At 34.7% G+C, this 18176-nt stretch overlaps 1 protein-coding gene across 1 annotated transcript in view; it reads right to left on the bottom strand.

The window, feature by feature from the left end:
- uex (metal transporter uex) overlaps nucleotides 1-18176 on the bottom strand; it is an 82005-nt gene that overhangs the window by 19256 nt on the left and 44573 nt on the right. Inside the window, exon 4 of the mRNA XM_088232823.1 lies at nucleotides 13619-13790. Within this exon, the coding sequence (XP_088088949.1) occupies nucleotides 13619-13790 (172 nt within the window). The remainder of the gene's footprint in view (nucleotides 1-13618; nucleotides 13791-18176) is intronic.

Here is an 18176-nt window from a genome sequence, read left to right as displayed (position 1 = left end):
TGTGTAAAGTGGCCACTTAAACCAGCCTATACGTATACGTATGTATATCTATACGTATGTACATCTGTACGGTTATGCCGAGCCGCATGGACACTATATGAGTTAGAGAAGAAAGAGGAATTGTGGATGGGTATTAAGAGAGCGTGTTGAGAATTAGAACGAAGAGGTAAACTATGAACTGATAAGCGTCGACGCAGGTATATAGGAGCGTCAAGACTATGAAGTACATTGAACAGAAGTGAGAGGGAGTGATAGTCTCTCCGCTGTCTGATTTTGAGCCATTTCAGCTGCCTACGATAGTCAGAAATGTGGTCATATTTCCCAAGACCAAAAATGTATCTTACGCATGTATTTTGAAGTCGTTCAAGTTTATCGAGTCGCTCACAGCTTAAATCAGTCGTGGAAACATCAGCGTAATCTAGAATGTGCAGTAGTAATGCTTGTACAAGGGTGCATTTAGTATTAATGGGTTTTCTCCCTAGGGAGTTATTCATATCAAAATTTATTTCAACAGAGAGGGAAAACATTTTTGGGAAGGGAATATGGAAGTCTGGGCATTTACAGGGCTTATGCCTTGTCATTGGCTCGTTTAAGTGACCACTTTGCACACTGTGTAACATTCACCATTCTGCCCATGTTTGAACATCCACATTTCGTCAACCCTTCCATCTGTTGCAAGCCTTTTAAATGCCTAGACTTCCATATTCCCTTTTAAAAAATGTTTTTCCTCTATGTTGAAATAAATTTAAATATGAATAACTCCCTAGGGAGGAAATCCAGCCAGTCTGCAAGCATTCGGACATACTCAAACATTGTTGAAATACGTTTATTCCTATTTTTGTATATCTTTAGCTTTTTAATGTTTTTTTTCTATTGAATATGTTCTATAACTTGAATTATAAAAATAATTATTTTATTTTATTGGTTGGTTGGAAGAAATTGCCATTTGGCAATAAGCCCGCCAATGTACAAATAACATTATGTACAAAAAGTTAAATAAAAAAAATAATTTAAAAGCACGATGATGCCGGGCCTCGGGGTGTCAATATAAATATACAAACAGATGGCTTCATTCATGATGTATGTACAATGGTTATACATTTGATTTGGCGACGGGTGACGTCACAGGAAATTCCGACCAACCAAGGAATAAATATATTAAAATTGTAATATCCACGCGGCGTCGAAAAAAAATGTAGCTGAGCCCGACCTCGCTTCGCCGAGGCTTCGTCTGATATTCATTATCAGGGGAGTAGAGAAAAATAGTCTAGCAACTTTGCATTTACCGAGAAAACACATCAATGCGAGTGACACAGTTTTAAATAGTGTATTTGTTGCACAAAAATCCACAATTAAAATAATACTCAGTCCCGATACAGATCTACTGAAGAAATATTCCACAAATCACAACTTATGACACCGAAGAAATTATACGCTAAAACAACGCTCGCCCACAGATTCAAAAACTACTCGAACTCAAATGAAAGACATAACCCCCACAATACATCACATACAAATAATATAATCACTAGATCCTCAACACAAAGACAACTTAAACAAATACCACATTCGGACAAAGGGATTTTGAGTATTATACGATTAAAATCTATAACCTACTTCCACTATCTATGAAAACAATTAGTAACGAGAAAATGTTTAAAAAGGCTATAAAAAAATGGATAGTGGAGCTGGGTTGAAGTAAAATGGGTTGTCTCATTCGCCCATACCAATATTGAATCAACTGCTCCACAAGTGTATGACTTATGTTAGGTTTTTGTTATTTTCATTGTGTGTTTTGTAATATAAATAATATAGATGTACATAAACATATTACATATCTTGTTTTTTAAACTGTCTAAATATTAACATTTTACAACAGAGATGGAGAACATTCAAGAGAAGGTAATATAGAAGTCTAGGCATCTACATGGCTTATGACCTGTCAATGGCTGGTTTAAGTGGCCACTTTACACACTGTGTCCTTTTTCCCATTGAGAAATAGTTTTGATTTAAGGTAATTTATATTTTACCTTAAATCTTTAATTTAACAAATACATTTATAATATTTATAATTGAATCGGCATTCACTTCGTAACACTTCATTATAAATTATTATGAAAATAAAACTTTGTTATCAGTTATCAGTTTTTGTTACACAATTTTATTCTTTTACAAGAACATAACTATAGTTTCGGGAGAGCACTCCTCCCATCGACGGATGATATAAAACTGTGTTTATTATATTAGTTTTATATCACCCGTCGATAAGAGGAGTGCTCTCCCGAAACTATAGTTGTGTTCTTGTAAAATAATAAAATTTTGTAACACTGATACAGAGTTTTATTTTCGTAATAATAAATACATTTATTTTTATATTTCTTTAGCTTTTTAATATTTTTTTTTCTATTGAATATTTATTTATTTATTTTTTCACACTCTTTATCAAAATACAATTCCATATTCACTTTGCCCAGCTAACAAGGGTACACACCCCGTTCCGAACTAGGCAATTACATTTTTATATATTATAGTAGTTAACAAATTAATATAGAGCACAGACAAACAAAATATAAACTTATTCGGATACACATTTTGATTCATATACATACAGACACACACATATATACACACATGTATATATAAATATACACATATATACACATGTACATACACAATATGTTTTGTAACTTGAATTATAAAAATAAAACTTTCATTTTATTGGTTGGTTGGTTGGAAGAAATTGCCATTTGGCAATAAGCCCGCCAATGTACAAATAACGTTATGTACAAACAGTTAAATAAATAAAAATCCAGCCAGTCGGCAAGCATTTGGACATACTCAAACATTGTTGAAATTTTTTTAATTATTTTTTTTTTTTATGAAAAAGATGTCCTCGTGTAAAAGCTACTTGAGGATGACGTACTGTGGCGTGCGTGAGGCCAACTGCCTTTAATCTCCGTAGTGGAAATTCAGATTTCTCCACAGGGAGTTTCGGGGCGGAACTGGGTCATCCCGTACCCCCGCAACACACCCCCGCGCACAGGGCGAACAGAAAATGAATCGCACAAAAAGCAGGCCGCGGCAAAAAAGTACAGAAAAAAAAATGATCTACGCATAGAATGAGGAATTCCGGCCCAACCCGGAATTAAATTTTAAAAATATTTTCGTGTACACGTGAATATTAAAAAAAATTGGAGTAGGATGAAATATCTCAAAACGCACGCAAAAATAAATAAAAAATGTTGAAAATAGTATTCATTTTAAAATCGCAAATAATGACGTCACTCATTATATCTACGTGTAGTGTTTCCGGTTTCCGCTTTAAAGCCCCCGCACCTTGTAAGAAACGTTTTGACCATAGAAAAAAAAAGAGTATAATTCGACATTTCAACCGGAGATTATGTCAACTTTTTAGGTTTTTCTAAATCGAAACGTTCGTAAAAACAACCATAACATAGAAATGAGCAAATTACGATCAAGTAAATGAAGTAATCAAAGCAATATTCCATAGATTCTTGTCAGTTTTGTTATTGGCTGGAGAAATACAACTTACCGCGGTCAGTGAAAGTAAGAAAGCCAACCGTTTCATGACGTCACTACTGAAAAGTGACACACTGATTACAGTCATTTGGCGCAGTATTTGATAAATGTAACTTTCAAAAATCATATCTTTGTTAATAACGCACAAAAAAAAAAAAATGCTTAGTTAGATAGTACGCTAATAGAAAAAAAATAATTAGAAAACAGTGGAATTCCTCATTAAGAATAGTCCAGAAACCGCATACGCACATCAAACAGAAGGCGACTCAACTACTCATAAATGAGTAGGTTTACGTTTCGTCCCATTAGTTTCTTTGTAGACGTCGCTCAGTACGCAACTCTCGATTTGAATTCAACTATGCCGTGTTGTGTCCTTTTAAAGTGTACAAATACTGCTAGGATCTTAAAGAAACAGGGTGCAATCACATTTAATGCGTAATTAGCAAATTAATGTGTACATACACATGTATGTAACAAATGCATTACTTAAAAATTTAATTATTTTTCCATCTGTCAGATTGTCGAAGAAACAAAATGAACATTTCGTTAGTGTTGCCAGGGTAGTATTTTTTTTTACCCTACTTTGCTCATCTAATAAGAGAACTAATGGAAATTGGATCTCGAATTAAACAACTTCGTGGTGGACGTTTGACCGACATTATCCTTAAAACATCAAATATCATTTAACATGATATAAAAATATCTGTTTTATGTCAAATATTTTTTTTTTTACATTTTAAGTTTAAAGTTCATTAATTCAATTATTATTATTAAATGAACCTTTACTTATCTACTCTGTTGTGTCAATCAATATTTCCGCGTGCACAATAAAATGTTGGAGAAATTAACACATTGCTTTTTTTTTTTTAACCTTACATTTGTGTTAAGATTATATTTTTTCCCATTGTGCAACATTGCGCGGCGACATCACGAATGCGCGCGGCGAAAGTGAGGCATAGTGGGGGAATTATTGGACACAGTCCGATGTATTAAAAATTGATTCTACGCTCCTTCTGGACTATTCTTAATTATATGTATATATGTACATCATCCTTATATATATAATTCTTCTGTACGTGTTATGTCACTGACTGGCTTAACCGATTTACGTGCGGTTTTCAGCGAAATGTAGATCTTTGCGCTGCGCGTGTTCGTAGAAATTAAAATCTTCAATCTAATCATTAAAAAGAAAGTTAGAAGCATAAATCTCTTTTTCGTCTACCTACCAGGGTTGTATTGTTTTTAAATATTAACTAACAACATTAGCTTTTTATGGATCCCAATCAGATTCTTTTTTTTATATTTTTACACGATTTTTGGTAATACTAAAATAATATTAACTGGCATTCAATACATTTTTGAGAATCGCATTCATTTATAAAGTACACCCCTGTTGGCGAAAAGAGCCGGGGGACCTATCGAATTGGGGTAGAGTGGGATTCAAACAACGGACCTTTGGTCCATGAGTCCGAAACACTAGCCACAAGACCACAACCCGATTCAAAATATTAATAGGTCAGAATCTAGCCACATTATCTGTGCATCCAGGCGTCCGTTTTCAAAACTGACAGTTATGTCAGAATTCAATTCGAATTCAATATATACTTATTTCTCTCTCATATTTTAAAAGACTTTTAAGTTTTACTTCAAGAAAAATCGCTCGGTGGAATATTTTTTTTTCAGTTTTAATGCGTATCGAGGGGTACTAGACCCGTCGGCGCAAACCGATGTACCTGCTCGTACATCAAAACTTGAAGTGGGGGGGAGATCGGTTGTGCATCTTCGTAATCGCTCGGGAATATTCATCTGCAATGCACCAGCCGACGAAACGGTACAAATCGATGATGTTATGTCTTAGGAAGAATATTGGCTCACTTTTGGTTCACCCTATACACGGACTGGGTGACCCAGTATTTTTATGAAGGTGCGTTATCGTGTACGAGTATATTTTGTTTTCCCAACAAGAATATCAAACTCTGTACGTGAAAATAATCAATTCTTTCATCGCCAATTATTTGGTTACATTTTATTTTATTTATTTATTTAACACTTTATATACACACTGGCGGACTTGATTGACGTTTTCCTGCCCGAAAGTTGGCTCGCCTGCTATTAGCTGGTTCAGCAAACGCAAAATCTCTAAAAAAATTAATTTTCGATAAACTATATACTAAGTGACATTTGACACTGAGATCGCAGCGCCACCTACCGGGTCCAATTGTGAATCTAAACCATCCAGGAACCCGCTCAAACACACACAATAAATTTCATCAAAATCGGTCCGGCAGTTTAGGGGGAGTTCAGTGACATACACGCGAACAGAAGAATTATATATATAACCAGATTAGTAAAGAAATAAGAACACACGTCATTTATTTTTGCCTTTTTTTAGCTATCTACATACTCGTAATAAGGGTTAGTTTTGAGTTTTATCTCCTTGTGTGATTGGCTAAGCGTCCTCGTCGTGCTCAAATCAAAATCGTGCAAAAATCACTGCTTTGGTGCCATAATCAAGGGAGAAAATGCAAGAATACGTGTTAGTGAAGAAAAGTCAGACCACGTTTAACTCTGAGCCCTCTAAAATTGTGACACTTAACTCATGTCCAACGCGAATTTAGTCATTCTTTAACCGCCAGCCGGGTTTGACGCGAGCTTGTCTTTTAATTCGAAACCAAAAGAAATGAAAATAATAATTTATTTATTTTATTTTATTTGGGATTTTTACGAAAAATATGAACAATACTTAAGCCAATTAAAAAAATACACTGTAAATCTAATGACACATAATATATAAGAAAAGAGTTTACCTAATTGTATGTGTGTGACGTTTGTATTCATGTGTATGTGAATGTGTGTATGCGTGAATGAATGAGGGAGAGGGTGCGTGTGTGTGGGTGCGTAAGTATAAAAAAATTATGACTGATTGTGTCGTGAAAGCGTACAAAAACAGTCTGGATTAAAGGAAAAAGACTTTTCATTAATAAGTAGGTACCTAGATACTTGTTTATGATTGAATTTTAAAACTAAAAATTATTAATATTTAAGTAGAATAAACTAAAAATTATTAATAGTATTAGAATTGGGTTGTGGTCCTGTGGCTAGTGTCTCGGACTCACGGATCGAAGGTCCGTGGTTAAAATCCCAATTTACCCCAACTTGATTCCCATTTTCTAATAGTGAGTTATTTACAACTCGTTGAAAATGGCCCTCAAAATTAAATATTTGTGTAAATTATAAGAACGCAAATATTTCCTTTTAAAAAAAAAAAAAAAAAGTATTGAATTTAAGTAGGTACCTTTAGGTACGTGTTAATGATTGAATTCCAAAACATAAAATAATTCATTTTCAAATATAGAATTCTTTGTGCAAATGTCAAACTCCGCTTTTCTACCATAAGGGGTGTGCTTTAGGTAGAATTGCGATTTTCAAAAATGTATCAAATGTCAGTTAATATTATTTTATCATGACTGAAAATCTATTAAAAATAATGTGTAGGAGTTAAAAGGAGAGTTGGGAAAGAATCTGATCGGGATCCATTAAAAGCGAATACTGTTTGTTAATATTCAAAAACAAACTTTTTTTACACACAAAAATAACATCCTTCCATTTTTTGCAAATCAATGCGTTTTCCTCGAATTCAACCCCGGATTAGATTGAAGGTTTTATCTACGAACACGCGCAGCGCAAAGATCTACGTTTCGCTGAAAACCGCACGTAAATGTCAAGCCGTTCGGGAGCTCAGTGACATCACACGTACAGAAGAATTATATATAAAGATTAATATTTTACTGCGGACTCCGCAACATGCTAGACATTGGTGAACTTTCTATTTTATTTTATTTTATTCAAAAACATACAGTCATACAAAATAAGTATTAAAAACAACAATTTTTTAACATAAAAAGACCAATTAAGTTATCATAAATTAAAAAGATATAAACATTAAATGTGACAAAAAAATAAATAAGAATTTTAAGTGAGAAAAGAATAATTGTTGACATTTGCGTTTTCCATGGAGGTAATAAATTAAAATAAATAAAAATACCGAATGTACACTCCGAGCCATCCGCGCACACACATGAACGCACATATAAAACACGCACAAACATATACATTACATGCGGCACACATACATAGCATAAACCACTCGAGATGCACATTCAGCAACTATCCCAAATAATCGACCCCATGAAGAAATTTTCTGTACAAATGCAACGTGCAGTTAAAAATGTCTACATCAATGCTGAGTCCGTTATAATTTCTACAGGCACGTCTGACGAATGAATTCGAGGTATAATTGTTTTTACAAGTTGGTACATAAAAAAGGGAATTTAATCTAGTATTAAACCAATATTTTGTAAAAGATACGGCGAATCGACTATATTATTGAGAATTTTGAAAAGAAAAATTAGATCATATGTAAGGCGCCTTTTTTGTGGTGATTCTATATTAAAATTGATCAAAGATGCGCCGTAATCATTTTCAATGTTGCCAAAACGATATTCCAGGCTCCTTAAAAAAATCTTTTGAATGTTTTCAATTTGATTAATATATACATTATAAGGCGTGAAACAGGGATGTGTAATGTCACCATGGTAGTTTAATCTATACATGGACAACTGTATGAAAGAGATAGAATGTATGGGTATTGGAGCAAAAATGGATAATTTTTCAGTAAGCGGCTTGTTGTATGCTGACGATGCAGTTCTGTTAGCAAGCAGCAAGGCTGATTTGCAGCAAATAGTCTCTAGAATGTATGATGTATGCCTGGAGAGCGAATTGGCGATGAACGAAAGTAAGTCAAAAGCGATGGTATTTGAAAGGGGCAGTGAGGTTACTGACTGCATAATAAATGTAAACAACGAATGTCTCGAGCAAGTAGAAGAATTTGTGTATCTGGGAAGCATGTTTTCAAGAGATTGAAGAGTAGAAAAAGATGTTGAAAGAAGAGTGAATGCGGGCAACAAAATGAACGGAGCACTAAGCACAGTAATTTATAATAAAAATATGTCAATCGAAGCTAAACTGGCAGTGCACAACGGAGTTTTAGTCCCAACACTTATGTATGGAAGTGAAACATGGAACTGGCAGAGGAAGGATGAAAGCCGAGTGAACGCGGTTGAAATGCGATCTCTTAGACGAATGTGTGGGAAATCAACGTATGACAGGGTTACGAATGATGAAATCAGGCGAGAGTGTAAATCTGAGACAAGTATAATTGATAAGATTAAGAAAGGGTCTCCGAGATGGTTCGGTCACGTAGAACGAATGGACGACGAGAGAATGGTAAAACAAGTATATATGGCAAAAATGAACGGCAACGTTAGACGAGGACGACCGAGGAAGACGTGGCACGATCAGATAAACCAAAATCTTAAGTCTGGTCATGTCAAAAGCAGACAGAACCGAAGGGCACGTGTGACAAGATGTATGAATGTGGAAGAGGCTAGGATTGTATGCCAGGATAGACGTGTGTGGCGGTCCATTCTCTCTGCCTACCCCTACGGGGAAATGGCGTGATGGTAGTAGTAGTAGTAGTAGTAGTAGTACTGAGGGGACCATACTTATGAAGCGCATTCGAGTTGACCTCGCACATAATATAGTAAAGAAGTTTGAATGCATTTGGTGACGAGAATGGCTCGGAGATTCGCAAGATAAACCCCAGAAGTCTGTACGCCTTATCTACTATGTGAATTATCTCCGATTTTTGATAAAATACTTTTTCTGTTTCCAAGGAGACAATAATTATTAGATAACGAAATATTTTAATCGTTAGGGACGTGGTTGTCAATTTTTTTAAAGTTCGAGATTAGCATTTGGCAAAAATTTACAAATCGGCTTTCATACTTTTACTTTTATCTGCTTTTTATATCTTGATATTTTTATGTTTTTTCATAATGTATTAATTAATTTAGTACGTACTATCTTTTGGCATTTGATTTTTTTTATTTATTCATATTTTTCGCTTACAAACTATAATTAATAATAAAAATAATGTGACCTCACTGCCACTGGGGGGGTTCCCCGTGCCGAGGACACTTAACAATTTATTTTTTTGAAATTACATTTGAGAATAAACAAAGAAGACTAACCTAAAAAAACAAAGATAATTAACGAATATTCAGACAGTTTTAAAAACAAGGTATTTATGTACATCTATATTATTTATATTACAAAACACACAATGAAAATAACAAAGACCTAACATAAGCTATACAACAATATTTTGAGTTTGTCCAATTTTTGTAGACAAGGACTGGATTCAACTCGAGAACGGCGAGAAAGAGGTGACCCGATGAAGACACACGAGATGCTCGACAGTCACTATAGTTGCCCAAATTTGGATCCCATTTTTGAGCTTGAACGAGACGCTCGTCTCCGAGGCCACAGACGCAGGCTGGAGAAAACGAGATTTGATCTAAATCCACGGAAGCATTTCTCGAGTGACAGGGCTGTCGACGGTTGGAATAAGCTGCCACAAGAGCTGGTCTCAGTGGGTTAAAAAATGGACTAGATTTGTTTGAGAAAAGTTAAAGTGCGCCAACCACTAATTTTGGTTAATTAACATATTACAACAGAGATGAAGAACATTTAAGAGAAGGTAATATAGAAGTCCAGGCATCTACAGGGCTTATGACCTGTCAATGGCCGTTTAAAACCGTTTATTCATCAGCTTTTGACGCGAAAGTACCTAAATTTTGCTACTTAGTACACTACACCCATAATTAATAAATAACGAAAAGTGGACTGATATTTATTGATAAATACATCATATTTCAAATATCTGCCTTATAATAATATACAAAATGATAAATCAAACCGCTCATACACGCGTTTGTGTAATATTCATGTAAAAAGGTGAATTGAACAGGAATATTGCGTCTCGTAAAACGAAATAATACGGACCGAAATGGACACCGAGTCGTTGGAACAAAAGGCATAATAGTACTACACACGCGCGTTTCCAGAAATTATCTAGCAGCCAGCGGGCCACATGGCGACGGTATCTACCTACTGTCTACAAACGCTTCTCTTCGGACATCCATCTCCCTTTGTTAACCGTGGAGTTGAAACAGTGTTTGATTTATTTAGTTTTTTATTGCTTACTTCTTGGCACGAACACTTGACCAATTTACTATTATACTCTTTTTTTTATAAAATTATTGATATTGTTTTAACTTTGCTGGAATTCCTCTCGTCCATGCGCTTTGTAGCTGCACGGTGATTGGTTATCTAGCTTTCATATATCAACTTTAAAATACCTAAATTTTGTAAATGGGGTCTAGAATTCCAATCGTCTATGCGCTTATTAGCGCAAGACGTGTTGTAATCTTACTCCTTTTTATTATTCATATTATTATTATTTTTTAATACACTAAATTTATTTGTCAATTTTTAAAATGTGTAAATGGGGGCTAGATTTTTAACTGTCTATGCGCTCTGTAGCTGCGAGACGTCCTGTAATCTGGCTCCTATCTGTTATAATTTTTTATTGATCTTAATTGAAAACGAGGAACTAGAATCCCAATCGTCCATGCGCTCTGTAGCTGCAAGACGTACTGGGATTTTTAATAATTGTACAGCGCCCTTGAGGTGATTTTCACAAAAATGGCGCTATATAAATTATCCAACTATATATATATAGTGTAATTTTGAATAAATAAATACTTCAGTTTATCATAATTATCTCCTGATATGCGAGTAAGTAAGCATTTCCGCAGTGTACAGGGAAGATTTTATATCTAACGAGCTGAATCCGGCAATGCTTTGCTATTGCTAGATTTGAGTTCTTGCTAAATAGATTAAATGAACACAATCGAAAGTTTGATATCAATTATTGTATCCAGTCCAAATTAGACATGTACGTATACTGATTATACATACTTATCAATGAGCAGTCTTTTTCATTTTATCCGAACAGTTTTTGCACGCTTTCACGACACATATTAATTAATTATGGATAACTTATACAGCGCCATTTTCGTAATAAAATACCTCAAGGGCGCTTTACATGGTGATTCTATTGTTAAGTTAATTTAATTGAAGCTTTTAAATTTGTAATTTAATTAAAATAATTTATTTTGTTGTCACGTGCTACGGATTTATTCAAATGATTTAGAGAACAAGTGGGTTTTAAGTTTTTTCCGAAACATCACTTCACTTTCACAGCCTCGCACCTCTGCTGGGAGAGCATTCCATGCCATAGGGCCTGCGACCGCAAATGCGCGCTCACCAAATTTAGTGCGCTGTTTGCGTAGAGGTATAATAACTTTTCCTCTCGCCGTAGACGTAGCTGATCTAAGCGTGAGACGCCTGTCAGCTAGTTCATCTGGAATGCATAGTTCCCTTAGATATTCCGGAGCCGAGTTGTGCAGTGACTTATACATAAGCCAACAGAGTTTGTATTCGACCCTCTGTGGAAAACGTAGCCAGTGTAGTTCCCGAAGTGGTGGAGTGATATGACTGAACTTAGAGATTCCGAAAATAAGTCTCGCTGCGGCATTCAATACAGATTGTAGGCGAGTCATTTTGTTCATTGGTAGACCTGCGTAGATACCATTACAATAATCGACTCTAGACACTACAAACGCATTTATTAATTGACGGGCGGCATCAGCATTTAATTTGTCTCAGCTGGTAGAAGCATGAACTTATCGTTCTACTAATTTGAGCGTCAAGAGAAAGGTCAGAATTGAGTAAAACTCCCAGTAGTTTAACGGTGGGTAAAGCGGTACTCCCTACATTAGGTAGAGCCGTATCCTGGATCAAATTCTGTCGTCTGGCTGAAGCCACCCACCCACAGTTGTTCACACAATCAGGCATTTCACGTTTAATTATTTTGGTTTCGAATTAAATGTCAAGTTCACGTCAAAACACGGCTGGCGATTAAAGAATTACTAAATTCGCGTTGGACATAAGTTGAGTGCAATAATTTTAGAGGGTTCAGAATAAAATTTGGTCTGACTTTTGTACGTATTCCCATATTTTCTCCCTAGTGCAGTGATTTTAAAACGATTTAGATTTGAGCACGGACTCTTAGCCAATCACATGAGGAGATAAAACGAAAAACTAACCCTTATTACGAATACACAAATACCTCATAAAAGTACAAAATAAAAAACGTGTGTCCTTATTTACAAAAAAACGTTTATTCAACCAGCCAATGGCAGGCAAGCCAACGTTGAAGTGGTAGTAGTCACTTGTCTCGACGACACAATAATTATCAAGGCCAAACATGCCGCGTTTTTTTAGAGACGTATTTTTTAAAATTTTATTTTAAAAGTTATAAATGAAAATATTTCTCCACAATATCCATAATGATTTTGAAAACACAATTAATTTTTCTAAATCCATTTCATATATTTTTATCGGTATTCGTAATCTATAGTCGATGACACACACGTGTTAAATTAGTACACTTAAAGTAGACTAATGACCGACGATGCAATGTCATCATTTTCTATCGAATCCAATACGTTCGTATAATGTAACTCTTTTAGTATTGCACGTTAAACCGGGAGCATTGTTCTGCAGTACATTCACATCGTCCCTACCATGAAGAGATGAACTACAAAGGAACGTGGTCTGTAAAGAGACCACTGGACGCAGCCAACGTCAGTCAGCTCGTTCAGTTAGTCAGCCTGACGACGTCACTCATTTCCAGCATGTAGTTCAAGTGCAGTCTCTTCAACCCATCATCGCCGCTGCGCTCGCGCTCACAAGCACGTGCTGTATCCTATTCGCCATGCAACAAATCAGCATTCAAACCGCAACTACGTCTCCTCTGTCCATCACCAACTGGGACGGGATCACCACGCTCATCAAATTATTCTACAAAGTTAAAAGTAATAACATTTCAAATCTAATTGCTAAAAAACACGAAAAAACCATTAGCTCATGCTCGCAACGCGAACGAAAGAACCACCCCTAACGAAATTTGGATAGCTACTAAGAAGTACGTGGAACTTTGCTGTTTGCATGTGCGACGCGTAAAACTGTCTCTTTCGCTCCCAAATATATCCGTAATATAAAAAGTGAGACGACATATTTCTATCATTGGAAATGAACAGCCACTCACCCGACTTCATGATCTCCGATACTGTCTCGAAGTCCAGCACCGCCTCGTAGTCCAGCATGAAGACGTCCTCTATCTTGGTCATGATCTCCAGGACCGTCTTCTTCCGCATCTCCAGCGCCCCGCTGATGATGTTCACCTCGTCCTTGTCCAGGTCGTTGATGTCGTTCGTCACCTGAAACAGCGGCGCCAGTTTTAGCTCGTCTTCAAACTCATTTCGTCGCGAGAGAATGCCATAATGACACTAATTTAAAATGGGCGTTTTGGGCAGTCATAGTTGTAGATAAATTCTCCTGAGCGATTACGAAGATACGCTACCGACCCCCCATCTTAAAATTTTGATGCAAGTACATCAGATTACACCGACGGGTCAAGAACCCCTCGATACGCATATCTTCGCATTAAAAGTGTCAAAAAAATTATCCCGCCGGGCAGTTTTTCATTTAATTACGAATCGTATCAATTTCTCATAGTTCTGAGGGGGACACAAATTCAAATATGCGAGAGAAATAATCATATCTTGAATTCGAATTGGATTCTGATATAACTGTGAGTTTTGAAAACAAACGCTTAGATGCACAAATAATGTGGCTAGATTCTGCCCTATTAACATGAAAAAAAGCATCTAGGCGTGAAAATGTTGCCACTATTAAAAAATATCGGCCTCGCAATGTAATGGTCAGCGGGTTTGCCTACCATGCAAGAGGTCTCGTGTTCTCGGCATGGTTGATTTGAAATATTTATTTAAAAGGGTGTTTTCACACTAGAATATTTCATAGTCCCTGGACTGGTAACTGAAGCGTAAGACTGATCATCTTAACCTCGCGTGACAAAAATTATTAAGATACGCATCGATTGGTTTACCAATGCAGTGCCCTATGCACGATTAGGTGCGGAAAAGAAAATATGAAGATGATAACAAATATTTTTTTTTTTTAAAAAGAAATATTTGCGTTATTATGATATACCCAAATATTTAATTTTGAGGGCCATTTTCAACGAGTTGTAAACAACTCACCATTAGGAAATGAGAATCGAGTTGGGGTAGGATGGGATTCGAAGCACAGACCTTCGGTCCGTGAGTCCGAGACACTAGCCACAGGACCACAACCCGATCACTTATTTATTTATTATACTTTTCCAATTATACCATCCAATTTATTTATTATACTTTTTTCATGTTCTACCATCTTCCCGAGTGTACGTATCGAGACGCTAAAGAAGCCGGCTTTGTAAAATTTCAATTATCGTTAAGCATACCGTTCTGGTAATTGTCAAATATCACAAAAAATCACGTATGCATTTTATGCTTTAATTGGAATTTATTAGAGTTATAATCGCTTTGAAGTGGGCACTGTTTATCACAAACACCTATTTAAAATATAAATGAGAAGTATTTTTTAATATTAATCAAGTAAGGAACGCGGACTAAATTTTCGGGGTCATTCATTGGTTGCATTCGATCGTATGAAGTCGGTAGAACATACTGATAGTACAGAAGTTAAGTGCACCGTCTCAATATGTACATATGAATCATTTCAAGGGAAAAAATATTATGTATGCCGATGACATTGGACTGTTCTATAAAAATCAAACAGACGTATTAACAAACAAAGACCTAACTATGTTGACTAAATGGACAAACACAAACTTACTTACACTTAATGAAAAAAAAAGCAATATTATCCATTTTTAATCTAGAAAAAAATATCATAAAGTAGATGCTTACATAAATAATGAACGACTTACAGAAATTGAACATTTTAAATACTTAGGACTAACAATAGACAGACAATTGACATGGACAATTCATATCAACAATTTAATTAGCAAAGTGGCGACATTATCGAGTCTTTTTTTAAAAATCAAAAACTTTGTTACAAAAACGGAAAAAATTCTAATGTATGAAGCCTATGTCAAAACTAAAATATGTTATACGCAACTACTATGGGGAGCAGGATATCAAAATGACAATAACAGACTACAAAGACAACAAAATAAAATATTAAAATTAGTATATGACCTTCCCCATCTAACTGCGACTAGAGAACTTTTTAAACTAACCAAGCAATTAAATATAACTGAACTCTTTCAACTAGAATCATTTAAATTTATACATAAATTAGCCACAAATGTAATTGTAGACGAAGAACTAAAACTTGTAAAAAAATTGTAGTCAACACGGACATAATACGAGAATATCAGACAAATACCATATTCAACTTTCCAAAACAAGACAAGGACAATCGAGACAAATGAACCAGGGACTGAAATTATACAATAAACTACCAGACAAAACTAAACAAAAGACTCAGACAAACTTTTCAAAAGATGTAAAAAATATTATTTTGAACAACAGAGTATGAATGAAAAAATTTTATATTATTTTATTGTAAAATGAATGTAATAATCCGTAAGGGATTATAAATAAATTTTCAAATAAAAAAAAAGAAAAAAAAGATAGCGTTCATAATCGCGGCCCAGATTTATGAGCTTAGTATCAAGATTGAAAATACTAAATATAAAATATGCAAAAAAACCACAGTTAGGAGTGGCCGGTTTGACGTCATTATTCGACACCCTGATTACGTCACTGTGTAGATATATTTTCTACATACGCGAACTTACCAAACGTAAGCATCACTATCCCGCGGGTGAATGTTTCAAACTCCCAAAACAAGAATCAAGGCGCGTCGGAGCAATTGAATGTAGTTATGCGGAAAGCAGCCAGCCACAGAAACGTGAAACTGAGATAATGGCACTTTCGCGTAAAGAGTGAATAATCAAATCTACACAACACTAGGATTGCTATTTATTTTTTTATTTATTTATTTTATTTTCTTTTATTTAGGAAACATACAGTACAGTTACAAAGTTTAATATCAACAATATTTTGAGTTTGTCCAAATTTTTGTAGACAAGGACTGGATTCAACTCCCTGGGGAGCTGTTAACATTAACATATTACAACAGAGATGAAGAACATTTTAAAGAAGGTAATATAGAAGTCAAGGCATCTACAGGGCTTATGACCTGTCAATGGCTGGTTTAAGTGGCCACTTTACACACTGTGTAACATTCAAATAGTTTTTTGGTTAGTAAAGATATTTTTTATATATTTTTTTATTTGAAAATTTATTTATAACCCCTTACGGATTATTACATTCATTTTACATAAAATAATATAAACATTTTTCATTCATACTCTGTTGTTCAAAATAATATTTTTTACATCTTTTGAAAAGTTTGTCCGAGTCTTTTGTTTAGTTTTGTCTGGTAGTTTATTGTATAATTTCAGTCCCTGGTTCATTAGTCTCGATTGTCCTTGTCTTGTTTTAGAAAGTTGAATATGGTATTTATCTGATATTCTCGTATTATGTCCACGTTGACTACAATTTTTTACAAGTTTTAGTTCTTCGTCTACAATTACATTAGTGGCTAATTTATGTATAAATTTAAATGATTCTAGTTGAAAGAGTTTAGTTATATTTAATTGCTTAGTTTGTTTAAAAAGTTCTCTAGTTGCAGTTAGATGGGGAAGGTCATTTACTAATTTTAATATTTTATTTTGTTGTCTTTGTAGTCTGTTTATGTCATTTTGATATCCTGCTCCCCATAGTAGTTGCGTATAACATATTTTAGTTTTGACATAGGCTTCATACATTAGAATTTTTTCCGTTTTTGGAACAAAGTTTTTGATTTTAAAAAAAGACTCGATAATGTCGCCACTTTGCTAATTAAATTGTTGATATGAATTGTCCATGTCAATTGTCTGTCTATTGTTAGTCCTAAGTATTTAAAATGTTCAATTTCTGTAAGTCGTTCATTATTTATGTAAGCATCTACTTTATGACATTTTTTTCTAGATTCAAAATGGATAATATTGCATTTTTTTTCATTAAGTGTAAGTAAGTTTGTGTTTGTCCATTTAGTCAACATAGTTAGGTCTTTGTTTATGTCATTGTTTGTTAATACGTCTGTTTGATTTTTATAGAACAGTCCTATGGCATCGGCACACATAATAAGTTTTAGTTCTTCGTCTACAATTACATAAGTGGCTAATTTATGGATACATTTAATGATTCTAGTTGAAAGAGTTCAGTTATATTTAATTTCTTATAACTTAATCACAATAAAAATTCGAACTTGTATTAAAACTACCGAAACGCAAAAAGTTTACACTCCGCGGAACTGACTCCGTCGAGCGCCTGGCTAATATTAACGAAAACAATGACTCATTAAAACGATGCCACCCATTTCGAGTTATTTGAGGAATTCGAGATCTTAGATATAAGACAATTGTATATTAACATATTACAACAGAGATGAAGAACATTTGAGAGAAGGTAGTATGGAAGTCTAGGCATCTACAGGGCTTATGACCTGTCAATGGCTGGTTTATTTTATTTTATTAGGGAAATCAACAGTTCTACATACATATTTTTAGTAAACAAACAGATATAGTGTATAAACTCAGAACTAATAACAGATTTCCACATACTATACAAAGTTAGTAAAGAAAATATATTACATATCAAATAAATACATACAATTTATACATT

Source organism: Micrasema longulum, unplaced genomic scaffold (assembly GCF_059751315.1).
Source record: "Micrasema longulum isolate JH-2025_06_02 unplaced genomic scaffold, ASM5975131v1 h1tg001024l, whole genome shotgun sequence".
Lineage (NCBI taxonomy): Eukaryota > Metazoa > Arthropoda > Insecta > Trichoptera > Brachycentridae > Micrasema > Micrasema longulum.
The sequence above is the reverse complement of the archived record's forward strand: the minus strand, read 5'-3'. Positions and strand labels throughout refer to the sequence as shown.